General features: G+C 42.6%; 1 protein-coding gene across 1 annotated transcript in view; it reads left to right on the top strand.

Annotated features, from left to right (window-relative positions):
• Positions 1-9,026: 9,026 nt before the first annotated feature.
• LOC109903228 (forkhead box protein O6-like) overlaps positions 9,027-27,397 on the top strand; it is a 51,176-nt gene continuing 32,805 nt past the window's right edge. Inside the window, exon 1 of the mRNA XM_020499873.2 lies at positions 9,027-10,270. Within this exon, the coding sequence (XP_020355462.2) occupies positions 9,755-10,270 (516 nt within the window). The 5' untranslated portion in view covers positions 9,027-9,754. The remainder of the gene's footprint in view (positions 10,271-27,397) is intronic.

Raw genomic sequence — 27,397 nt, 5'->3', positions numbered from 1 at the left:
AGATGAGTATATTTCCTGGTAGTTTCACACATGAAATTCAAACTGGAGACTAAAAGATACTACCTGTAATACTGGTATATTATCCATCAGTATCTATTAGTATATTGAGTATGCAACTCACATGTTGTGATGTAGCGGCCCCTGAAGGCTTCAGGGGCCACAGGTGACCTGCTGAGACAGCTGAGTGAAGGAGGGGTGGAGAGACCGCACCGGCCCTGATCACCCCAATCGCCTGTCGCGTGCAGTGAAGCGGAGCTCTCGAGACATCTTAGAGATCGGGGAGACAGGGAGGAAAGCACCCGGTGATGTACCTCACAAAGTCGCCTACCCCTCTCCCACCTTATAACACCCAATGTTCTATACCTCTACATCCCTGCCAGGCCCCTCAGTCGTTCTGATCCAATTCCCTTCTCTTCTCCCCTGGAGTGTGCATTTGATCACTTCCCCTCATTGAATTGGTATAGGCATGTGCTAGAAGTAGAATCCAACATATTTCCACCAGTCCATTTGTGAGATTGCATTGAGGGGTAGTGAACGAGTGCTCTCTTCTGCAGACTGTAGGCAGCCTCTCATGAGTAGTTGTGCCTTGAACCCTGGGAATGACTTCATTATGCAGTAACTGTAACTGTTTTCTACTCCACCCTGTGGACTGAGCTGTGGTGGTCAGTCAGCCAGCTCAAGGACTATCCTCCAGTGGGCAGTAAACTAGGCAGGCCAGCCAGGTCCATTATGGGATCACTGCTAGGGCAGCAGACCACAGTGGTCAGACCACTTCATGGGAACTCCTGCTACATTTATACAGCCGGGTTGGAGACCGTTCAGTTTCATGAACGTAAATGATTCATTAATAAATTGCCCATTGTTTAATATGAGGAATTGTTTTGATTCATGAATTGGACCCCTGGTCCACAGGACTGGGTCATTTCAATCACACATTTACTGTGTATATATATTACACATAATAGTTGCTTTGTCTTTTGGGCATACCCGGTGATTTCAGTGACATACTGTAAAACAAATAGAGGTTATTCACCATTCCCTATTTCCCTACTAACCTGAATAGCCTGTTTTATCTTGTGGTTGCATCCAGTCATTCCAAGGCAGCAGCTACTCTTCCAGGGGTCCAGCAAAATTAAGGCAATACATACATTCATAAGAGATTTCACAACGTATTGTGTGTCCTCAGGCCCGACTCTACTACCACATATCTATAACAAGTGTGTTTATAGTGCGTATGTTATCGTGAGTTTGTATACATGTTTGTTTGTGTTTCAGTCCCCACTGTTCCATAAGGTGTATTTTTATCTGGTTTTTTAAAATCTAATTTTACATCAGTTACCTGATGTGGAATAGTGTTCCATGTAACCATGGCTCTATATAGTACTGTGCACCTCCATAGTCTGTTCTGGACTTGGGGCCTGTGAAGAAACCTCTGCTGGCATGTCTTGTGGGGTATGCATGGGTGTCCGAGCTGTATGCCAGTGATTCAAACAGACAGCATGGTGCATTCAACATGTCAATACCGCTCACAAATACAAGTAGTGATGAAGTAAATTTCTCCTCCACTTTGAACCAGGAGAGATTGACATGCATATTATTATTGTTAGCTCTCCGTGTACATCCACGGGCCAGCCGTGCTGCGCTGTTCTGAGCCAGTTGAAAACTGACAACACAACTGAACAGTAGTCCAGGTGTAACAAAACTAGGGCCTGTAGGACCTGCCTTGTTGATAGTGCTGTTAAGAATGCAGAGGAGCGCTTTATTATAGACAGACTTCTCCCCATCGTAGCTACTGTTCTATCAATATGTTTTGACCATGATAGTTTACAATCCATGGTTACTCCAAGCAGTTTAGTCTCCTCAACTTGGTCAATTTTGACATTATTCATTACAAGATTTAGTTGAGGTATAGTGAATGATTTGTCCCAAATACAATGCTTTTAGTTTTTGAAATATTTAGGACTAACTTATTCCTTGCCACCCAACTAACTACAGCTCTTTGATGCTGTAATTTCAGTCGATGTAGTAGCTGATGTGTATAGTGTTACGTCATCCGCATACATAGACACACGGGCATTACTCAAAGCCATGTCGTTAGTAAAGATTGTAAAAAGCAAGGGACCTAGACAGTTGCCCTGGGGAATTCCTGATTCTACTTGGATTTTGTTGGAGAGTCTTCCATTAAATAACACCCTCTGTGTTCTATTAGACCAGTAACTCTTTATCCACAATATAGCAGGGGGTGTAAAGCCATAACACATACGTGTTTCCAGCAACAGACTATGATTGATAGTGTTAAAAGCCGCACTGAAGTTTAACAAAACTGCCCCCACAATATTATCATCAATTTCTCTCAGACGCCAATCATCAATCATTTGTGTAAGTGCTGTGCTTGTTGAATGTCCTTCCCTATAAGTGTGCTGAAAGTGTTGTAAATTTGTTTACTGTAAAATTGCATTGTATCTGGTCAAACACAATTTTTTTCCAGAAGTATAGCAAGGGTTGGTAACAGGCCCATTGGTCGGGTATTTGAGCCAGTTAAGGGGGCTTTACTATTCTTAGGTAGAGGAATAACTTTTGATTCCCTCCAGGCCTGAGGGTACACACTTTCTAGTAGGCTTAAATTGAAGATATGGCAAATAGAAGTGCCATTATTGTCCGCTATTATCCTCAGTCATTTTCCATCCAAGCTGTCAGACGCTGGTGGCTTGTCATTGATGATAGACAACAATCATTTTTTCACCTCTTCCACACTTAATTTACAGAATTCAAAATTTACAATGCTTGTCTTTCATAATTTGGTCAGATATACTTGAATGTGTAGTGTCAGCATTTGTTGCTGGCATGTCATGCCTACGTTTACTAATCTTGCCAATGAAAAAATCATTAAAGTAATTGGCAATATCAATGGTTTTTGTGATGAATGAGCCATCTGATTCAATGAATGGTGGAGCGGAGTTTGCCTTTTTGCCCAAAATTTCATTTAAGCGCCTCCAAAGCTTTTTTACTATCATTCTTTGTCATATATTTTTGTTTCATAGTGTAGTTTATTCTTTTTAATCAGTTTAGTCACATGATTTCTCAATTTGCAGTACGCTTGCCAATCGGTTGTACAGCCAGACCTATTTCTCATTTATTTTCTCTCATCCGTCTCAACCATACAATATGGCTCTGGTTTCATCCATCAGACTGCTGTAATTCTTTAGTTGTGAAATTTCCTTTCTGTTTCCTTAAAACCAGAGGACGAAAGTGACGGGGAAGATTATCTTTGTAACACCTCTGCCTGCACTGCATCACTGTGTATTTTCACTCCCTGTGTGAGTGGATTTCATGGATGAGGATGCAATCTGAAACAGGATTAGCGCTAGGTGTCGGATAGTGTTAGCTAAATCTCTCTTAGGCAGGTGTGGCAGAGGGAAGACTGTCTGTCTGCCACACACACACAGGGCACACTGAACACGGAACACTGTGTGCTGAAGGGGAATTTTTAAAGCGGGAATCAGCAGTTGAAACAACAACAAAGTGTACTCCCACCCCTGTTTTGGTAAAAAGCTGAGGGCTGGGCCTGGAGAAATGTAACCCCTCTCAAATTCATAGACACAACTATGGCTGCAAGGACTGACCATCCTTGATATCAAAATTGTTTAACCATGTTTGAGGCTATATAGTGTTTGTCTACATTTACTTTGTTTACAAACATTGGAGTAAAACAACCTTATACAGTTTGTCGGAAGTTTACATTCACCTTAGCCAAATACATTTAAACTCAGTTTTTCACAATTCCTGCCATTTAATCCTAGTAAAAATTCCCTGTCTTAAGTCAGTTAGGATCACCACTTTATTTTAACAATGTGAAATATCAGAATAATAGTAGAGAGAATGATTTATTTCAGCTTTTATTTCTTTCATCACATTCCCAGTGGGTCAGAAGTTTGCATACACTCAATTAGTATTTGGTAGCATTGCCTTTAAATTGTTAAACTTGGGTCAAATGTTTTGAGTAGCCTTCCACAAGCTTCCCACAATAAGTTTGAATTTTGGCCCATTCCTCCTGACAGAGCTGATGTAACTGAGGCAGGTTTGTAGGTCTCCTTGCTCGCACACACTTTTTCAGTTCTGCCCACAAATGTTCTATGGGATTGAGGTCAGGGCATTGTGATGGCCACTCCAATACCGTGACTTTTTTGTCCTTAAGCCATTTTGCCACAACTTTGGAAGTATGCTTGGGGTCATTGTCCGTTTGGAAGACCCATTTGCGACCAAGCTTTAACTTCTTGACTGATGTCTTGAGAGGTTGCTTCAATATATCCACATAATTTTCCTACATCATGATGCCATCTATTTTGTGAAGTGCACCACAACGTGCAGCAAAGCACCCCCACAACATGTTGCTGCCACCCCCGTGCTTCACGGTTGGGATGGGGTTTTTCAGCTTGCAAGCCTCCCCCTTTTTCCTCCAAACATAATGATGATCATTATGGCCAAACAGTTCTATTTTTGTTTCATCAGACCAGAGGACATTTCTCAAAAAAGTACGATCTTTGTCTCCATGTGCAGTTGCAAACTGTAGTCTGGCTTTTTTATGGTGGTTTTGGAGCAGTGGCTTCTTCCTCGTTGAGCTGCCTTTCAGGTTATGTCGATATAGGACTCATTTTACTGTGGATATAGATACTTTTGTACCGGTTTCCTCCAGCATCTTCACGAGGTCCTTTGCTGTTGTTCTGGGATTGATTTACACTTTTTGCACCAAAGTACGTTAATCTCTAGGAGACAGAGCGCGTCTACTTACTGAGCGGTATGATGGTTGTGTGGTGCCATGGTATTTATAGTTGCGTACTATTCTTTGTACAGATGAATGTGGTACCTTCAGGCGTTTGGAAATTGCTCCCAAGGATGAACCAGACTTGTGGAGGCCTACAATTAGTTTTCTGAGGTCTTGGCTGATTTCTTTTGATTTTCCCATGATGTCAAGCAAAGAGGCACTGAGTTTGAAGGTAGGCCTTGAAATACATCCACAGGTACACCTCCAATTGACTCAAATAATGTCAATTAGCCTATCAGAAGCTTCTAAAGCCATGACATAATTTTCCAAGCTGTTTAAAGGCACAGTCAACTTAGTGCATGTAAGCTTCTGACCCACTGGAATTGTGATACAGTGAATTATAAGTGAAATAATCTGTTTGTAAACAATTGTTGTAAAAATGACTTGTCAGGCACAAAGTCGATGCCATAACCGACATGCCAAAACTATAGTTTGTTAACAAGAAATTTGTGGAGTGGCTGAAAAATGAGTTTTAATCACTCCAACCTAAGTGTATGTAAACTCACGACTTCAACTGTATTTTGGGTTCTGATGTGGTACGCCAGTTGAACTAAGCTAATGAGGCATTTTTAAGTTGGATTCTTCAAGAATCAATCTCCTTTAAATATTACTAATACCACATTGGTATTCATCAAAGGGCCAATTTTGCATTGTGGTTTGCTTTCCACCTAATAAAAGGCAGGAAGTGCTAGTCAAACCAACACACTACCGCCAGTGGCAATCCTTGGGAGTAAAATAAAACACTGCCTTTTTGTCTTTGGGAAAGTACTAAAAAGTGAGAGAAGTAAGAGTTGAGTAGCCTGGTCCCAGATCTATTCATGCTAACCAACTGCTATGGTCATTGTCACATCAAATGACACAAACAGACGTGGGACCAGGCTAGGAGTTGAGGAGAGTGGAGTGTTTCTCCATGGTTCTGTCACATTGAGAAGTCACATGGTTGGCTGCAGCCCAAGCCTCCAGGCAGCCCAGGCCCAAGGAGGAGACATATTCCTGGGATGACCATGGGCTGTGTACTGGCTGCAGACAACCAGACTTCCTTTCCCGCTGTTTCCACACACTCACACACGCGCACACCACACACACACACAACCCCCAAGTCGCACCACAAAACAACACCCACAGCTCTCCTTATGTAACAGCAGTGGGTTGTAGAGGAAGGAGCGCGAAAGGGAGGGAACATCATTGATGAACAGAAAGAGAGAAAGATTGAGAGGAAGAGAGGGAGGGAGATGAAGGGATGTTAAAGGGTCTTAGAGCTAAGATTGGGCTCACAGTTGAGTACCTGAACAGTACAGCGCAAGAATGCAGTCTGGCTCTCAAAGTCAAATTCAGAAGGGTTTTTAAAAGGATACATTTTGTTCAGTGGACATGCCTCACGTGTTATACATGTGAGAGTCTACTCTTCTGACATGCCTAATTGGAGCTATAGTCAGTCAGAGCGTCGTTGTTTCTCAACACAAGGGTGGGAGTGACATCATTACATCCCAGTAAACACATCAGTAGTAATCCTGGTAAGGTACACTGTAAAAAAAAAAATATATATGTTTTTATGGTAACTTACTGGCAGGCCAGTTACCTGTACGTACTGTATAAAATATATAGTATGTTACCTTAAATTAATAATACTTATTTTACAGTAATTTATAGGTAACTAACTGTCAGTAAGTTACCATTAAAACAAAACTATTTTATTTACAGTGTAGTTAGCTAGAGGTTCATTGGTTCACTGATTTTTCTCCTGTTGTTGCTGTTGTTTGATTTTGCAGATTCCATGGTTGTTTGTCAGTGCCAATGCCCAAAAGCTTAGCTTGCTACGGGCTATAATAGATCACTACACACATCCGCTCAGCTCCACTCAACTCAGCTGGCAGTGTTTCAGTGTTTGCATTCCATAGAATAGGAGTCACACCGCATTCCAGTTACAACTTCACTGTGGTGCATAAAAATCTCCTCTCCAGACCGCAGGGCAGGGGCCATGTGTTTTGAATTACCCCTCGGTTTCTCATTTATGGCATCTCTCCCTCATTTTCCCTCTCTCTCACCCTCTACTCCTCCCCTCCTGTTTTTGTTCCCCCCTCTCCTTCACTCTTTCACACTCTACTCTTCCTTCTCTTCTCACCCTCCCCTTCTCTCACACACATCATCTCCCAACCCTCCCCCTCCCCCTCATTGTATTGCCCCGCCCCACCCCACCCCACTCTCTCTTTCCCTCTTTCCCTCTGTCACTCTCACCCTCTCCTTCCCTCCTCTTGTCCCCCACTCTTTCTCTTTCACATCTCATGTTGTGATAGACTTGTTTAGCCACCATGAAAGCATTCCACTATACCAGCATTTGAGGATATGGTTGCCCGTGACAACCAAGCTGTCAATAGTGCAGGGGATTTTCCATAGAAAACAGGATAATGGGGTTATAGAATAGAATATATTATAGAATATACACTGTTTACAAAACATTAAGAACACCTGCTCTTTCCATGACATAGACTGACCAGGTGAATTACAGGTGAAGCTATGATCCCTTATTGATGTCACCTGTTATATCTACTTCAATCAATGTAGATGAAGGGGAGGAGACGGGTTAAAGAATGATTTTTAATCCTCGAAACAATTCAGACATGAATTGTGTATGTGTGGCATTCAGAGGGTGAATGGGCAAGACAAAAGATTGAAGTGCCTTTGAACGGGGTATGGTAGTATGGGCTAGGCACACGGATTTGTGTCAAGAACTGCAACGCTGCTGGGTTTTTCACGCTCAACAGTTTCCCATGTGTATCAAGAATGGTCTACCACCCAAATGACCTCCAACCAACTTGACACAACTGTGGGAAGCATTGCAGTCAACATGGGCCAGCATCCCTCTGGAAGGCTTTCAACATCTTGTAGAGTCTATGCCCCGATGAAATTAGGCTGTTCTGAGGGCAAAAGTGGGGTGCAACTCAATATTAGGGAAGTGTTCCTAATGTTTTGTACACTTAGTGTATTATATAATATAGTAGAATATAATGAAATGAAGTAGAATAGAATATAGTCGAATATAATAACTTTATATCAAACTACATGTGCATAACAGACAAAGCCCCCTTAATTTTATAGAATAACAGCCAATGCATAAAATGATAAGTAGAGAGACACTTGAGTTGGAATGAGCTCAGTATGGATACCCCTCAACTTGAACCCAATGAGGGGTCACACAAGGCAGTGCTACTGGATCGCTGCCCAGGCAGAATCCCCCCTATAGACGTGGGCATGGTTGCAGTCCGCGGGCGCCAATTGAGTGTGACATTCACAACTGTCGCTCCCGTCCCCCTCTCTATCTGCTGGGAGAAATCACCCGTGCAGAGAAAGCATGGTATGAAATGAAACCGCGAGCCAATTATTATTTCAAAGGATATGTCATTTCGGCTTTACTGATTTTCTTGTCTCAGACATAGGGAATATGTATAGGGAATCTGGCAGACGCTCATGCTTAAATTAAGAAATATTTATTTGGTAGCATTAATTAACCCGGTCATAATTTTGTATTAAATATTTATTCAATAATAAATACATATTAGAATGATTAAATACAGTGTTGGCAGTTGATGTAACTGAACTGGCGTGCACAATAAGACATTCTAGGTTTATAGATGCCGCACTCTTGAGGTGAACATTTCATGCTCATCCCAGTCTCTCTCAGCAACAGGTATACATTTGATTGACGATCATATGCAGGACATGGAAGATCATCACAATTTCAATAGCTAAAGCACAATATTTCGTTCCCCATCAATTGGTATTTATTTAGGCCTTACTATTTATTCCCAAATCAATAAACATTAAACAATCAAATCGAATTTCCCAAGGGATTTTAAGAATTGTGAATAAAAACGTGGAGTAACAATGTGAAACGATGCTGTATACAGAATAGTATAGATATTCCCTTTCACTTAACCTGTTATACAGGGAGTGCCTTGTTCCAAGCCTTGTCTAAGTGTGTGTAAGTGGCACTTCTTCAACGCTACAATTTAGTCGCTTGATGCTCAAACATCACTGACTGATACACACCGGTGTACCAATGTGGAAGGAATAGGATATGGTAATAATCTAAAAATCTTACGAAATAAGGGAGGTTATTAAAGACATGTAATGCATTTATGACAGGGCGTCTTCGTGGCGTGAGAGAAGGAAGACACAAACAGAGCATGCTCCACGAGCCGCCTGCGAGGCTTTTTTCGTCTGGAATTCTGCGGGTTTATAAATGATTCATAGAGTGAGCCTATTTTTAAGCGGAGTAATTGCGCGCAGTTCGCACAGTCAGCCAGTGTGTTACTATCAGCTATGAGTGCGTGTTCTGTTTTCACGTGAGCGCTTGCGTGTGAGTAAAAGCCGGTCACCAATCTGCAGAGGAGACGGAGAGGAGATTCTAGACGACAGAAACAGTGAGCGTGTGGAAACTTCTTGAGAGACAGTCACATTTTATTGGCTTTAATCCTGGGGTTTGATCGAATATATCGTCAAAGCCTGCCAGCCAGTATAGCCGTTGGACAAGGGAATCAACTGTTGCTGCAGCAGACCGTTTTCAAAGGGACATTAGGCTAGTCACAATTCATCAAGTCTGTGTTGCTGAATCTATACATGAGTTTGAGAATGGATTTTTAACCATCACCTGGACCTAGTTTATTTATTGTGCTGCGCGCTGGATGCATGTTGTTTATGGTCTGTTCTGATACTGCATAGAGAATACATGCTCTTCCAGAATGATCCCACTCCACGCCTCTCCTGGCTTTTTGATATTGTTTTATCAGATTTTTGTATCAGACAGTAGCAGTTGCTTGTAGGCAAGAAGGCACGTTTGGGCTATTTGAACCATTCCAAAGGCATTTGGAGGATTATAGTGGATTGTTTCATTCTCTGTGACCTTGCCTCTCCGGCGTTAATCCAGACGGATAGATGCTGATGATGGAGAAGAACGGCATGGACGCGCATCAGGTTGGAATCAATCATGAATACGAGCTGGAGGGCCGGCCTCGGTCATGCTGGCCGCTGCCGCCGTGTCCTGAGGATTTCCCACGGGGAGTGGATGAAGCAAATCGAGGTCTGCCCCTGGCATCTATCAAACTGGAGCAGCTTCAGTACAACGTGCCGACATGCCGCGGCGGAGCAGCCGAGGGAAGAGGTGGCGCACCCGTAGAGCTCAAACATCCATCCGGCGCCCCGGTCCCTATCGCACCCGGCGCACCTACATGCATGTCGGGGGCTTCCCTCGACGTGGCTGGCCAGCTGCGCAAAGCCAAGTCGTCCCGGAGGAACGCGTGGGGAAACCAGTCGTACGCGGACCTCATCACGCGTGCCATTGAGAGTGTCCCGGAGAAGAGACTCACTCTGTCGCAGGTTTACGATTGGATGGTGCGCTTTGTCCCTTATTTCAAGGATAAAGGCGACAGCAATAGTTCAGCTGGATGGAAGGTACAGTAACAGCCTATTGACATTCATAATAATTAGCCTCTATATGTTGATGGTGTGTGTGTTGATAGGGGGTAGCCTACAGGCCTATGCCACTGTCTTTCCATAAAATACATTTTAGCCTTTTGATAATTTCGTTTGGGTTTTGTATCTTAAACTGCAGGCGGCTGTTCAGACTCCAGCCATAATAATTGATGTCTCTCAACTGATGGTTAAAGTAAAGTATTGTTTCTAACGAGTTCAGGCTTTCACATTTCCCACTGTAATCTCCACGGTGCAGTCAGTCATGACCACGTTTACATGCACACAGAATTCCGGATAGTTGCTCATATCCCGCTTAAGGTCATATTCGGGATAAACTGGTTACCTTTGATATCCCGCTCACAAGGTTCAATTTATCCAGTTCATGTGGGTTAAATGGAATAGTAACTGAAATATAGACACTAACTGTAGGCCAACTCCTGCAGAATTATGCATTTTTTGCTGTAAAATTATACAACACATTTACATTTTGTCTTGGGCACAGGAGTGGAGAAATATGAGTTATTTCTTTCAGCAAATCTTGAGAAAATGCGAATGTACTGTGTTTGACACGGATCTTTTTCTCAACTTTTCATTTCCATAAAACCTGTCAAACTGATCACATTTGGACATTTTGCACAATACCAATCTTTACACCGTTTTTGAGTTATTACGTTTTCTCTCCGGTCCCTAAACGAAACATACAATTTTACCGGTGTTAACGAGATTACTTATGCATTCTTTCTGTCGATGTAAGACATTCTAGTGAAATACTTTGTTTAGTCTTCTGGGTCAACAAGTTATGACAGAAGAGAAGCTGCATGTAGGCCTGTCTAACTACAGTTGTCAAACAAATGGCCTACCAAATGTCGGATATTAGAATAGGGTTTACCAAATTTCGGAAATTATAAGCAGAACGTTGTATATATTAGGGGTGAATGTAACCAGTAGGCTATACGGACCAGTACAGAGTATCAGCAAAATAAATTATTGTGGAATTTTGGTGAATCGAACTGTGCAAGTAGCCTACTTCTTGAAGTGATTTGTTTGACAATCAGATGACAACATCACATAACACCCAAGGTAAAAATCGGTCATTCTGCCCCTGAGCAAGGCAGTTAACCCACAGTCCCCCGGGCGCCGAAGACGTGGAAGTCGATTAAGGCAGCCCCCCGCACATCTCTGATTCAGAGGGGTTGGGTTAAATGTGGAAGACACATTTCAGTTGAACAACTGACTAGGTATCCCCCTTTCCCCTTTCGATGGTATGCGAAACGGAGCCTGCGCAGACCACGAAAAACAACAGTAAACAGGAGAAGATGTTTACATGCCACATTATCCCATCTAACATCAGCATATCCCAGGCATTTTATCCGGGGTTCTCGTAACCGGGATTCAAGCTTTTTAAGGTTATTGTAAACGGGATATGATGTTTATATGCGTCAATTCAAAACCGAATACTTGAGTATCCCGAACAATAACGGGATATTGGTGTGCATGTAAACGTGGTGTGTAGAAAGGGGCGGTGAGTTGAGACTGAAAGGGAGGCGGAGAGGGTTACTGGGTTCATCCTGTTTGGGTTTACAGCCTATAGGCTATATAGAGCAGAGATAATCAGTACCAATATAAACGTCTTGTTGTGCTATGGAGGAAAATAGTGTCTGCGAGCTGTGTTGTGATGCATCCGTGTCATGATTTTATTACAAGGAGAATATCTGATTGTAGAAGTGACTGAGTGACAACATGTACAGTTCGAACTCAACCTTGTTTCATTACGCGCGTTATAAGATTACGCACGGGCTACGCAATTTGATGTTTTTTTTAACAGTTAGAAAAAAGGCACAATAACGGGAGATGATGACATGAAGTCACTCCACGAAAATAGAGATGATCCTTTAAATTCAAATTCATATGGGTTTAATCTAATAGAGGAGTGTTTTGTGTGAGGATTATATTGACACAGTTGTTGGGGAGAGGATTCTTTGTTCTATAGGACCTATTTGTTCAAATCATATAGGCCTAGTTCTAGTTGTTTTGAGTCATACACAGAGGATGCATTGTTTAATACACCCTTCATCTTCCTGTCACTTTGTTACAGTTTTGTGGTAAACGCACACGCACGCACGCGCGCGCGCACACACACACACACACACACACACACACACACACACACACACACACACACACACACACACACACACACACACACACACACACACACACACACACACACACACACACACACACACACACACACACTCACACACACACACACACACACACACACACACACACACACACACACACACACACACACAAATTCTCTTAAATATCCCTTCACTGGAATCCCGACTCTCTCTCAAACAATATACAACAATCATAACATTCTGAGAAAGAAAGCAGTGTTAAGAGAAATAATTAATCTCAATGAAATCAACATTTCATTTAGGTCTAAGTAAGTGCAGGGGACAGGAGTACTCCAATCTTTATGGTTAGGTTTTAAATTGGATTTAAGGGGCTTAGTTCTCCAGTCCCTGTGTGCGTGTGTGTGTGTGTGTGTGTGTGTGCTTGCTTCCCAGGGATGCCTAACTGTATGCCAGCTCAGATTCTGCCACTGGGATTTGTGTGTAACGAGGGCTTTGATTGGCTGGTTTGGCAGCGATCTGATAGGCTGAGAGGGTGAAAACAACTCGATTCAATCATAATCAATCATAATAACAGTGTTAAAAACAGGCACACACATATTGTGCTGTAACAGTGGGCAAAGGGTTTAATAACATTTTAACCACCGAACAACACACACATGTACATCCCCTTTCCCCTTACATGTGAATACAGGCACACACACACACACACACACACACACACACACACACACACACACACACACACACACACACACACACACACACACACACACACACACACACACACACACACACACACTAATTCAGTGCCTTTTGAGAAGTGAAGCTTGGTCCAATTTTTTTTTGATTTCACCTCATTTTAACATTCTGTCATGAAGAGCACATGTTCATGGTTTTCCCATCTCAAGAGGTGAAATAAAATAATTACTATAGTAAGTGCCTATTAAGTGCCAAATAAAGTAACAGGGTTGACGATTCCATCTTAAATCAGCCATGAAGACTCTTGTGACAGAGGGAATGGAATCTTGTTGTGTGCAACAGGGAGGGGCAATTGAATGCCAGCTTGTCAAATAAAAAATAAAAGCTTTTTCTAGCCTGTCAAGACATGTTATACTCTACCCTTGTAGTTTTCCACCACAAAACACTAGAAAATGGCCAAAAGAGTATAACTAGCTCACCTGATTTTACACTAGCATTTGTCTTGGAGATGTTCAATGTTTCTTTTGAAAAAATATTTGAAATGGAGTAGTTTCAGGTGAGGTGTTATATACACGTACCTTATACCCATACTGGCCTATGAGTGTGTTCCAAAAGGATTCTTTGGCTGTTCCCATAGAAGAACCCTTTTTGGTCCAAGACAGAACCTTCTGTGGAAAGGGTTGTACATGGAACCCAAAGCAGTTCTATCTGGAAACAAAAAGGGTTCTTCAAAGGGTTCTCATATGGGGATAGCCGAAGAACCCTTTTAGGTTCTAGAGAGCGCTGTTTTTTTCTAGGAGTGTAGGAGGTTGAACCTTCTGGGTGGCTGTGTGTGGCTGTTTATCAGTTACATTCCTGTGAGGGGGACCTGCTGGTGTACTGTATACTATATTGTTATGTATTTGACACTGGTTTCATACAGAAAGTGTGTGTGTGTGTGTGCAAGCCGACAATTGTCTGATGAGGCAGGCAACACAGACACTGCCAGCCAGGCAGAAATCTAATGTTCTCTTCTGAAGTGATGACTTAGTTACTTTTGACATGTTGAAAGGTACACAGAGCAAACACAGGGGCAAATGGCTCAGCTCTGCTGCCATTCTAAGCAGGAAACAGAGAGGGAGAGAGAGACAGACACGGAGATGGAGAGATGGAGAGAGAGATACAGAGAGAGGAATCTTCAGAGTGGAAGAGAAAGTGGTGGTGGCCCCAGTCCCAGTCCCAGCTGCTGAACACATTGATCGTTAGAAGACTTAACGCATGACTATGATGCTCTAGCCCCTAGCAGAACAGTGTCGAGGAGAGGCAGAGTATTTGTGGTTAGCTAGCTAGAGAGATGGTGAAACCTACGGTACAGGCTTAAGGCTGATTCACACTATAGGGGTTAACCGAGCCAAGTCAAACCAAGCTGTACTGGCCTGGTTACACATCCACCATAGTGGCTGGAACCATGTTGTAAAAAGGACAATGTGAAAAAGAAAATATCACAGCCAGCACATTACAGTGTTGATCTTATGGGTTAGGCAGTGTGAATGAGGCATTCAAGAGGTTCCCTGTGCTGTGCCAGCCAGGCTGGTTGGCGTGGGCTCAACAGAAAGCCCTCTGCATGGCTACTCTGTTATTGTGATTATCACAAAGGCACAGCAAAGGGAGAGAGTGCTCTCGAGTTGGCGGGCTTGGCACAGAGTCCACGGCGGGGGATGGAGGGATGAATGGAGAGATAGATGGAGGGAGGAGAGGTGGGGGGTTGTTGTCTAAGAGCGGGACTCTAGAGGTCTATCCTACAGTAAAGCACCATTTCATCAGTCTTTTGAATGGAGGGAAAAAAGAGGAGGGAAGAGAAGTGTTGGAAAGGGTGATGGTGTGTGTATGTGTGTGTGTTTGTATGTGCTTGCATATGTGTGTGTGGGCGTGTGTTTGTGTGTGTCCCTGTGCGTGCGTGTGTGTGCATGCTTGTGTGTGGATTGCCACTAGTCGTAGACAGTATAGGATTTGATCCAGATGATCCCTTTGTCCCCTCAGTTGATTAAGAGTTGAACTAAAAGCTTCAGGACAGTTGGAGTTGGATAGAGGAAGAAGAACAGTTGGAGTTGGATAGAGGAAGAAGAACAGTTGGAGTTGGATAGAGGAAGAAGAACAGTTGGAGTTGGATAGAGGAAGAAGAACAGTTGGAGTTGGATAGAGGAAGAAGAACAGTTGGAGTTGGATAGAGGAAGAAGAACAGTTGGAGTTGGATAGAGGAAGAAGAACAGTTGGGAGTTTATTTCTGAACTCTTTGAGCCTTTAGAGATGGAATGATTGATTTCCAGAGACTATTGATTGATTGAGAACTCAATATTTGGCAAATAAACCTGAAACCTGAAATTTGAACTTGGCTGTGATCCCTGCTGGAATTGAACCCACAACCTTGCCATTGTTAGCACCACGCCCTTACCAACTGAGCCAGAAGGTATCAGTCTGGGGATTAGTTCAGGTCAACAGTTCTCTACAACATTGGTTCTCAACTGGTTTTGCCTCAGGACCCAAATGTAACCAGGTTGTCTCAGCCACAACCCAATATTTGCATCAAACATTTTTTTTGTTGCCAAAATGCAATCTGTAAAACTATTTTTAATGCTATATTGATAGTAAATATGACAAGTTATATGACAAGGGAACAACATTCCCACATTTTTCATTGTAAATAATTACATTTTCCCCATATTCGTGATGAAGAATGATGATAAGCTTACTGGTTTGAGACCACAAAACCAACCAATATTTTGATACCCACATTGAAGAAAAATAGTTAAGAGATACAATTTATTTAATCACTTTCTAACTGGTTTTAGTAGTTTAACTTCAGACTAAATATCACTGCTCAACAATGAGTCCTCTGTATAGAACTTGTTTGTTCTCTCGGTTATCTCAGCGATCTCACTCGACTCAGATTGAATAAGATGCTGGGTGCCACGAAGAGGATGTTCAGCAAGCCACGGAACCATGGAACGGAAACTCCATGCACGCACGCACGCACACACACAAACACGCAGGGTGTCTGTGTGTCGTAAAATGTGCTGGGTCCATGCAGCACACACACACACAGTCTGCCTCTACGTGATGTTCTCTCAGGGTACAGTTGTTTTTTCCTCAGAAATGATTTCTTATGGGTACCTTCATGTGTGTGTAAAATATTAATGTTATACATTTTTTCATTCATAGATTTTTTTGCAAAACGCTATACACTCAGTGTACAAAACATTACGAACATTATCCTGTATATTGGACTGTGATATGTGTTTGTCTCACCTAGCTATCTGAAAATGAAGGCACTAATTGTATGTGGCCCTGGATAAGAACATCTGTTAAATGCCTAAAATGTCAAATGTTCATGTTTTACAAACATATTTCATATTACTGCATTTTTTACATTAATTTATTTTTATATATTGAGGTCACAAATGTATAATTTGTACGGTTCTTTAGTAGAAATGTAGTAATTTGTGACATTTGAGTGTGTTAAACCTTGCGGTCCTACTGATTTATCTGAGTGAGGTGGACATGTACCATTTTTGCAAAACAAACTGGATTATTTGTCTCTCTGAAATGAAACCATCAAGTAATAGATTTTAAACACAATACATGTTTGTCATTGAACAACCCCATTCCATGATTCAATTAGGAAAAAGCACCCATTTCTTTGACAATTTCTTTAAACAATAAAAGCTAGTTTACCAACATTTCGTTGTTCCAGTGTCTTGTATGGCTGATCTGGGTTGGTGAGAATGGTAGGCCAGTCAAACCTGCATCATGGACAATTGGAGAACTCCTTCATTCTGTTACTGTTTCGAAAAGAGTCTGTGTTTCGCTAATTGTTTTGCACTGTGGTGTGTTTCAAGGGTGTTTCAGGACTTGCTTATGTGTTTCTGTGAATGCATGTAAGTGTAAATCAACAACTTCCTCCATACATCTCAATCTATCTCTCTAAACCCTCCCCTCATCTCAGCAGAGCAGATTCAGGTATTTGAGAGGAGACTAATCTTAGTGTTAGCAGGTGAACAACCTATTCCCGATGTGGTAGATGAAGTCCCACTAGAAAGCCTGTGGGTATTAGAGCATATCGACTGCAAGGCTGAGGCATGTGCTTATAGGTACTTACATTGTTAATCAGATCTTCATGAGGGCTTTCTCCCTTCGGAGTGCCTGGCTAACTAAGACTGATGGGAGGGAAGCAGTAGAGGACAGCAACACTGTGTGTGTCTGTGTGTGTGTGCACTTGTATTTGTGTGATTAATGCTGTTAGCTAGAGGGAGGTTGGAGGGCTTAGCGCTCCTGGATGTTGCAGCTGGACTGCACAGAGGCATTCCCTCTAGCTACTACAGTACCTTCTGGGTATTAAACCTCTGTCCTGGGGCCACCGTACCGTACTAACCATTTAACTGACCAAGGAGCGGTTTGACCTCTCTGACCCTGTTCACGTTAGGAGCCATTTCTTCCTCCTCTCTAACGGCTCTTTACCTGCTCCCTACCCAGTCACATGATTTAGAACTTCTGATGGGTTGTGCATCTGGTTTGGCCCTAGTGTGAACAGGGTCTCTCGTTTGGCCCTAGTGTGAACAGAGTCTCTGGTTTGGCCCTAGTGTGAACATGGTCTCTGGTTTGGCCCTAGTGTGAACAGGGTCTCTGGTTTGGCCCTAGTGTGAACAGGGTCTCTGGTTTGGCCCTAGTGTGAACAGAGTCTCTGGTTTGGCCCTAGTGTGAACAGGGTCTCTGGTTTGTCCCTAGTGTGAACAGGGTCTCTGGTTTGGCCCTAGTGTGAACAGGGTCTCTGGTTTGGCCCTAGTGTGAACATGGTCTCTGGTTTGGCCCTAGTGTGAACATGGTCTCTGGTTTGTCCCTAGTGTGAACAGGGTCTCTGGTTTGGCCCTAGTGTGAACAGGGTCTCTGGAAGCAGATACTATGGTCAGAATAGAGGAATCACAACGCATTTTATTCAACGCTCTGTTGACTGTTTGTTGACATATTTCATAGCTAAGTGCTACCCGGATGACAAATACAATGTTGTGAGAGCAAAATAATGGTGGGATTGTCGAGAAGAAAAACGGACCTCATTACCAGAACACTCAACTCTTTTATGCCATTATCAGTCACTCATCATGCTAATTATTCTCAATGAAGTATCCTCGTGTTCAAGTGATGTTCTGCATCAGTCAGGATACTGATACTCGCTGTTGTTGTCAGAGTCTACTGTTCATCCTCTCATTGACTCATTCCAGGGTTTTAATTCCACTTTGATTAGCAGTGACGGGATTTTAAAAAAACTCAATGATTTGAATTGTTTAAATAAATGATGTGCTTGTGTTAAATAGAGAGAAATTAGTTTGAACCCAGCCGATGTCACCATGATTACATTTGTTGAATGTATTTGACAAACTTAAAATATATACATGTATAGCCAAATACATGCGGTACACACTTTAAAATGTAGTATGCTAACATGATGACAGGTGAGGACAGGGCATATCTCTCCACCTAGCTTAGCCTGAGCTACTGTATGCAGTTGGTACATCAGACTCACCTTGCTGATCACTGCAGATCGGAATGAAAGACCCATGTTAGCATGTTGGCATACATACTTGTTGTGATGAAGAACGGCAAATATCTAATAATACCTAGTCACGACTTACCAACCCTATTAAAACAAACCAACATACCCATCTTACACAATTGTTACACAATTGTTACACAATTAAATAGACTATGTATAATATTAAGTACAGTATTTAACATATGAATATTCATAATTTAAATTTTTGGATGATTGTTGAATCCACCACAAATTAATGCAAATTAAGTAATTCAAGGCGCTATCTCTCATTTATCATTTAATAGTTTTCGGTTTGGCTGAACAGATTAACATTAATAACAATTAATGAATTAATATCAAAATGAATATATTAAGACACTGCATGTAGAGTTTTGAATAAGTGTGTTCTTTGTGAGGCTGAAAAGTCATGGGGCACAATGCAGACAGAGATTATGAGCGCAAGACAGCCACTCAAAGTGGATTTTTGTGTCAGTTTGAGTAAAATAGGTCAGGATTCATAGCTTTCAGAGTGTTGATCATTCTGCACGTGAAGGCTGACGGCCGGGGAAACACGACTGATAGCCTTGAATGAACCCAGACTCTCTTGGTCTTTCTCCCGCTGTCTCTCTCGCCCCCCCCCTCCCTCTTTTTTGCTCCCACTCTCTCTCACTCAATCTCCCCCCCTCTCTCTCCTCTATCTGTCTTCCTTTGTCTCTCTCACTCTCTCTTTCCCTCTCTCCCTCTCTCTTTCTCTCTCTCTCTTTCTGGACTGCCCCTTCTCACTCTACTTCTGTAGCCGGAAGGCTCTGCAAATAAGTTAGAATGTCAGTTTCCCAGTTCCCTCACTAAATTGCTCATTAATACAAAGTAGAAATATGGTTGCATAAACCTGTATGTCTGTGAAACAAGCCCATAAAGATGCATTCTAATCTACACATCTCCTCTATCTCCCTCCACTCATCTCTCTTCTCTGTTTCTCTTATCTGTCTTCTTCTCCTTCTCTCCTCTCCACCTCTCCTCCAATGTGATAGACTGTTTCTGACTGATTTATGAGCCCATCTTAAGTCTGACTTCATTAAATCCTTGATACCGTTAGTCTTTGATGACGGCCGTGGTGGTCGAACTGTGGACTTAATGGAGGCATTCATCTCTCTCTTTAATGGTGTTGCTGAGTGGAAGGTGGCCACCATAAGACGACACACTAAAAGATGAGTTACAACGACAAAGGGATGGAATGAGAGAATGGCAAAATGTAAAGGAGGGAGCTAGGACGCCGAGGAGGAGGAGGAGAGTAACATTAAAATAGGAAGAGGAGAAAGAGGAAACGTCTATTCTAGTATGATGGTGGCAAGATATGAAAAACAAATTAAAAGCATTTTTCATATATATTTTAAGTTGTTAAGAGGAATGCATAGAGTATATAGTATCAAATCAAATGTTATTTGTCACATGCGTCAAATACAACATAGACCTTATGGTGAAATGCTGACTTACAAGCCCTTAACCAACAATGTAGACCTTACCAAGGAAATGCTTACTTACAAGCCCTTAACCAACAATGTAGACCTTACCATGAAATGCTTACTTACAAGCCCTTAACCAACAATGTAGACCTTACCATGAAATGCTTACTTACAAGCCCTTAACCAACAATGTAGACCTTACCATGAAATGCTTACTTACAAGCCCATAACCAACAATGTAGACCTTACCTGAAATGCTTACTTACAAGCCCCTAACCAACAATGTAGACCTTACCATGAGATGCTTACTTACAAGCCCTTAACCAACAATGTAGACCTTACCATGAAATGCTTACTTACAAGCCCCTAACCAACAATGTAGACCTTACCATGAAATGCTTACTTACAAGCCCTTAACCAACAACGTAGACCTTACCATGAAATTCTTACTTACAAGCCCCTAACCAACAATGTAGACCTTACCATGAAATGCTTACTTACAAGCCCCAAAAAATTATTCAACAGTAGCAGTAAAATAACAAGCGAGGCTATATACAGGGGGTACTGGTACAGAGTCAATATGCGGGGGCACCGGTTAGTTGAGGCAATTGGGGTAATATGTACAGTGCCTTGCGAAAGTATTCGGCCCCCTTGAACTTTGCGACCTTTTGCCACATTTCAGGCTTCAAACATAAAGATATAAAACTGTATTTTTTTGTGAAGAATCAACAACAAGTGGGACACAATCATGAAGTGGAACGACATTTATTGGATATTTCAAACTTTTTTAACAAATCAAAAACTGAAAAATTGGGCGTGCAAAATTATTCAGCCCCTTTACTTTCAGTGCAGCAAACTCTCTCCAGAAGTTCAGTGAGGATCTCTGAATAATCCAATGTTGACCTAAATGACTAATGATGATAAATACAATCCACCTGTGTGTAATCAAGTCTCCGTATAAATGCACCTGCACTGTGATAGTCTCAGAGGTCCGTTAAAAGCGCAGAGAGCATCATGAAGAACAAGGAACACACCAGGCAGGTCCGAGATACTGTTGTGAAGAAGTTTAAAGCCGGATTTGGATACAAAAAGATTTCCCAAGCTTTAAACATCCCAAGGAGCACTGTACAAGCGATAATATTGAAATGGAAGGAGTATCAGACCACTGCAAATCTACCAAGACCTGGCCGTCCCTCTAAACCTTCAGCTCATACAAGGAGAAGACTGATCAGAGATGCAGCCAAGAGGCACATGATCACTCTGGATGAACTGCAGAGATCTACAGCTGAGGTGGGAGACTCTGTCCATAGGACAACAATCAGTCGTATATTGCACAAATCTGGCCTTTATGGAAGAGTGGCAAGAAGAAAGCCATTTCTTAAAGATATTCATAAAAAGTGTCGTTTAAAGTTTGCCACAAGCCACCTGGGAGACACACCAAACATGTGGAAGAAGGTGCTCTGGTCAGATGAAACCAAAGTTGAACTTTTTGGCAACAATGCAAAATGTTATGTTTGGCGTAAAAGCAACACAGCGCATCACCCTGAACACATCATCCCCACTGTCAAACATGGTGGTGGCAGCATCATGGTTTGGGCCTGCTTTTCTTCAGCAGGGACAGGGAAGATGGTTAAAATTGATGGGAAGATGGATGGAGCCAAATACAGGACCATTCTGGAAGAAAACCTGATGGAGTCTGCAAAAGACCTGAGACTGGGACGGAGATTTGTCTTCCAACAAGACAATGATCCAAAACATAAAGCAAAATCTACAATGGAATGGTTCAAAAATAAACATATCCAGGTGTTAGAATGGCCAAGTCAAAGTCCAGACCTGAATCCAATTTTGCAAGGAGGAATGGGAAAAAATTTCAGTCTCTCGATGTGCAAAACTGATAGAGACATACCCCAAGCGACTTACAGCTGTAATCGCAGCAAAAGGTGGCACTACAAATTATTAACTTAAGGGGGCTGAATAATTTTGCACGCCCAAGTTTTCAGTTTTTGATTTGTTAAAAAAGTTTGAAATATCCAATAAATGTCGTTCCACTTCATGATTGTGTCCCACTTGTTGTTGATTCTTCACAAAAAAATACAGTTTTATATCTTTATGTTTGAAGCCTGAAATGTGGCAAAAGGTCGCAGAGTTCAAGGGGGCCGAATACTTTCGCAAGGCACTGTACATGTACAGTTGAAGTCGGAAGTTTTTCACCATTCCTGACATTTAATCCTAGTAAAAATTCCCTGTCTTAGGTCAGTTAGGATCACCACTTTATTTTAAGAATGTGAAATGTCAGAATAATAGTAGAGTGAATGATTTATTTCAGCTTTTATTTTTTTCATCACATTCCCAGTGGGTCAAAAGTTTACATACACTCAATTAGTATTTGGTTCCATTGCCTTTAAATTGTTTAACTTGGGTCAAACGTTTCGGGTAGCCTTCCACAAGCTTCCCACAAGAAGTTGGGTGAATTTTGGCCATTCCTCCTGACAGAGGTGGTGTAACGGAGTCAGGTTTGTAGGCCTCCTTGCTTGCACACACCTTTTCAGTTCTGCACACAAATCTTCTATGGGATTGAGGTCAGGGCTTTGTGATGGCCACTCCAATACCTTGACTTTGTTGTCCTTAAGCCATTTTGATACAACTTTGGAAGTATGCTTGGGGTCATTGTCCATTTGGAAGACCCATTTGCGACCAAGCTTTAACTTCCTGACTGATGTCTTGAGATGTTGATTCAATATATACACCACATTTTTCTACCTCATGATGCCATCTATTTTGTGAAGTGCACCAGTCCCTCCTGCAGCAAAGCACCCCCACAACATGATGCTGCCATCCCCGTGCTTCACGGTTGGGAAGGTGTTCCTTGGCTGGCAAGCCTCCCCCTTTTTCAGCCAAACATAACGATGATCATTATGGCCAAACAGTTCTATTTTTGTTTCATCAGACCAGAGGACATTTCTCCAAAAAGTACGATCTTTGTCCTTATGTGCAGTTGCAGTTTTAGAGCAGTGGCTTCTTCCTTGCTCAGTGGCCTTACAGGTTATGTCGATAAAGGACTCGTTTTACTGTGGATATCGATAATTTTCACAAGGTCCTTTGCTGTTGTTCTGGGATTGATTTGTACTTTTAGCAACAAAGTACATTAATCTCCAGGAGACAGAACGCTCTCTTTCCTTCCTTCTACGACGGCTGCGTGGTCCCACGGTGTTTATACTTGCGCACTATTGTTTGTACAAATGAACATGGTACCTTCAGGTGTTTGGAAATTGCTCCCAAGGATGAACCAGATTTGTGGAGGTCTTTGGCTGAAATCTTGGCTGATTTCTTTTGATTTTCCCATGATGTCAAGCAAAGAGGCACTGAGTTTGAAGGTAGGCCTTGAAATACATCCACAGGTACACCTCCAATTGACTCAGATGATGTCAATTACCCTATCAGAAGCTTCTAAAGCCATGACATAATTTTCTGGAATTTTCCAAGCTGTTTAAAGGCACAGTAAACTTAGTGTATGTAAACTTCTGACCCACTGGAATTGTGATACAGTGAATTATAAGCGAAATAATCTGTCTGTAAACAATTTTTGGAAAAATTACTTGTGAAATGCACAAATTAGATGTCCTAACCGACTTGCCAAAACTATAAAGTTAAAGTGACTATGCATAGATTATAAACAGAGAGTAGCACCAGTGTAAAAGAGGGGCCTGGGTAGCCCTTTGATTAGCTGTTCAGGAGTCTTATGGCTTGGGGGTAGAAGCTTCTATAAAGCCTTTTGGACCTCGACTTGGCGCTCCGGTACCGCTTGCCTTGCGGTAGCAGAAAGAACAGTCTATGACTAGGGTGGCTGGAGTCTTTGACAATTTTTAGGGCTTTCCCCTGATACCACCTGTTAAAGAGGTCCTAGATGACAGGAAACTTGGCCCCAGTGATGTACTGGCCGTACACACTACCCTCTGTAGTGCCTTGCAGTGGGATACCGAGCAGTTGCCATACCAGGCAGTGATGCAACCAGTGCTCTCGATGGTGCAGCTGTAGAACCTTTTGAGGATCTGAGGACCCATGCCAAATATTTTCAGTCTCCTGAGGGGTCTCCTGAGGGGGACATGATCTGTCCTCCTTTTCATGTAGCCCACAATCATCTCCTTTGTCTTGATCACGTTGAGGGAGAGGTTGTTGTCTTGGCACCACACGACCAGGTCTCTGACCTCCTCCCCATTGGCTGTCTCATCGTTGTCGGTAATCAGGCCTACCACTGTTGTGTCATCGGCAAAGTTGATGATGGTGTTGGAGTTGTGCCTGGCCATGCAGTCATGAGTGAACAGGGAGTATAGGAGGGGACTGAGCACGCACCCCTGACGGGCCCCCGTGTTGAGGATCAGTGTGGCGGATGTGTTGCTCCCTACCCTTACCTCCTGGGGGCGGCCTGTCAGGAAGTCCAGGATCCAGTTGCAGTGGGAGGTGTTTAGTCCCAGGGTCCTTAGCCTAGTGATGAGCTTTGAGGGCACTATGGTGTTGAATGCTGAGCTGTAGTCAATGAATAGCATTCTGACAAAGGTGTTCCTTTTGTCCAGGTGGGAAAGGGCAGTGTGGAGTGCAATAGAGATTGCATCATCTGTGGGTCTGTTTGGGCGGTATGCAAATTGGAGTGGGTCTAGGGTTTCTGGGATAATGGTGTTGATGTGAGCCATGACCAGCCTTTCAAAGCACTTCATGGCTACAGAGGTGAGTGTTACGGGTTGGTAGTCATTTAGGCAGGTCACCTTAGTGTTCTTGGGCACAGGGACTATGGTGGTCTGCTTGAAGCATGTTGGTATTACAAACTCAGTTAGGGAGAGGTTGAAAATGTCAGTGAAGACTCTTGGCAATTGGTCAGCGCATGCTTGGAGTACATGCCCTGGTAATCCGTCTGGCCCTGTGGCCTTGTGAATGTTGACCCGTTTAAAGATCTTACTCACATCAGCTACGGAGAGCGTGATCACACAGTCATCCGGAACAGCTGGTGCTCTCTTGCATGTTTCAATGTTACTTGCCTCAAAGGGAGCATAGAAGTAATTTAGCTCGTCTGGTAGGTTCGTGTCACTGGGCAGCAAGTGGCTGTGCTTCCCTTTGTAGTCTGTAATAGTTTGCAAGCCCTGCCACATCCAATGAGCATCAGAGCCTTTGGAGTACGATTCAATCTTGTTATGCCTGTTTGATGGTTCGTCGGAGGGCATAGCGGTATTTCTTATAAGCTTCCGGGTTAGTCCCGCTCTTTGAAAGCAGCAGCTCTACCCTTTAGTTCAGAACGCATGTTTCCTGACATCCATGGCTTCTGGTTGGGGTATGTATGTACGGTCACTGTGGGGACGATGTCATCGATGCACTTATTGATGAAGCCAGTGACTGATGTGGTGTACTCCTCAATGCCATCGGAAGAATCCCGGAACATATTCCAGTCTGTGCTAGCAACACAGTCCTGTAGCTTAGCATCTGCTTCATCTGATCACTTTCTTATTGACCGAGTCACTGGTACTTCCTGCTTTAGTTTTTACTTGTAATCAGGAATTAGGAGGATAGAACTATGGTCAGATTTGCCAAATGGAGTGTGAGGAAGAGCTTTGTACGTGTCTCTGTGTGTGGAGTAAAGGTGGTCTCAAGTTTTTTCCCCCTCTGGCTGCACATTTAACATTCTGTTAGAAATGAGGTAAAACTGATTTGAGTTTCCCTACATTAAAGTCCCAGGCAACTAGGAGCGCCGCCTCTGGATGAGCGTTTTCCTGTTTGCTTATGGCCGTATCCAGCTCATTGAGAGTGGTCTTAGTGCCAGCATCGGTCTACGGTGGTATATAGACAGCTATGAAAAATATGGATGTAAACTCTCTTGGTAAATAGTGTGGTCTACAGCTTATCATGAGATACTCTACCTCAGGCGAGCAAAACTTTGAGACTTCCTTAGATTTTGTGCACCAGCTGTTGTTTACAAATATGCATAGGCCGCCTCCCCGTTTCTTACCAGAGGCCGCTGTTCTATCCTGCCGAAAAAGCTTAAAACCCGCCAGCTCTATATTAATCATGTCGTCGTTCATCCACGATTTGGTGAAACATAAGATATTACGGTTTTTAATGTCCCGTTGGTAGGATGTATGGGCTCGTAGTTTGTCTATTTTATTATCGATTGATTGTAAATTGGCTAATAGGACTGATGGTAATGGTAGATTACCCTCTCTGCAACGGATCCTTATAAGGCACCTGGACCGTCATCCACGATACCTCTGTCTTTTCCTCCTGCAAATGACGGGGATGAGGGCCTTGTCGGGTGTCTGGAGTAAATCCTTCCCGTCCGACTCGTTGAAGAACAACAATTCCTCCAGTACGGGGTCAGTAATTGCTGCCCTGATATCAAGAAGCTCTTTTTGGTCATAAGACACGGTGGCAGAAACATTCTGTTCAAATAAGTTACAAATAACGCAAAAAATCATACACAATAGGTTAAGGGATCGTAAAACTCTCCTTCGGCACCATTATTATATTACATAGTGAGATGGAGGACAGAACCATAGAGTATATAGTGAGATGGAGGACAGAATCATAGACTATATAGTGAGATGGAGGACAGAATCATAGACTATATAGTGAGATGGAGGACAGAACCATAGAGTATATAATGAGATGGAGGACAGAATCATAGACTATATAGTGAGATGGAGGACAGAATCATAGACTATATAGTGAGATGGAGGACAGAATCATAGAGTATATAGTGAGATGGAGGACAGAACCATAGAGTATATAGTGGTGAGATGGAGAACAGAATCATAGAGTATATAGTGAGATGGAGGACAGAATCATAGACTATATAGTGAGATGGAGGACTGAACCATAGAGTATATAGTGAGATGGAGGACAGAACCATAGAGTATATAGTGAGATGGAGGACAGAACCATAGAGTATGTAATGAGATGGAGGACAGAACCATAGAGTATATAGTGAGATGGAGGACAGAACCATAGAGTATGTAATGAGATGGAGGACAGAACCATAGAGTATATAGTGAGATGGAGGACAGAACCATAGAGTATGTAATGAGATGGAGGACAGAACCATAGAGTATGTAAGGAGATGGAGGACAGAACCATAGACTATTTAGTGAGATGGAGGACAGAACCATATAATGAGTTATATAATGGGTGGGTCTAATCCTGAATGCATTCCAGCCGGTGTCTATTCCACAAGTTACCACCAGCTAAATCTATGACG

This window comes from Oncorhynchus kisutch, linkage group LG14, assembly GCF_002021735.2.
Source record: "Oncorhynchus kisutch isolate 150728-3 linkage group LG14, Okis_V2, whole genome shotgun sequence".
In the NCBI taxonomy this organism is placed as follows: domain Eukaryota; kingdom Metazoa; phylum Chordata; class Actinopteri; order Salmoniformes; family Salmonidae; genus Oncorhynchus; species Oncorhynchus kisutch.
Note: the sequence above shows the minus strand (reverse complement) of the source record. Positions and strands in the feature narration are given on the sequence as shown.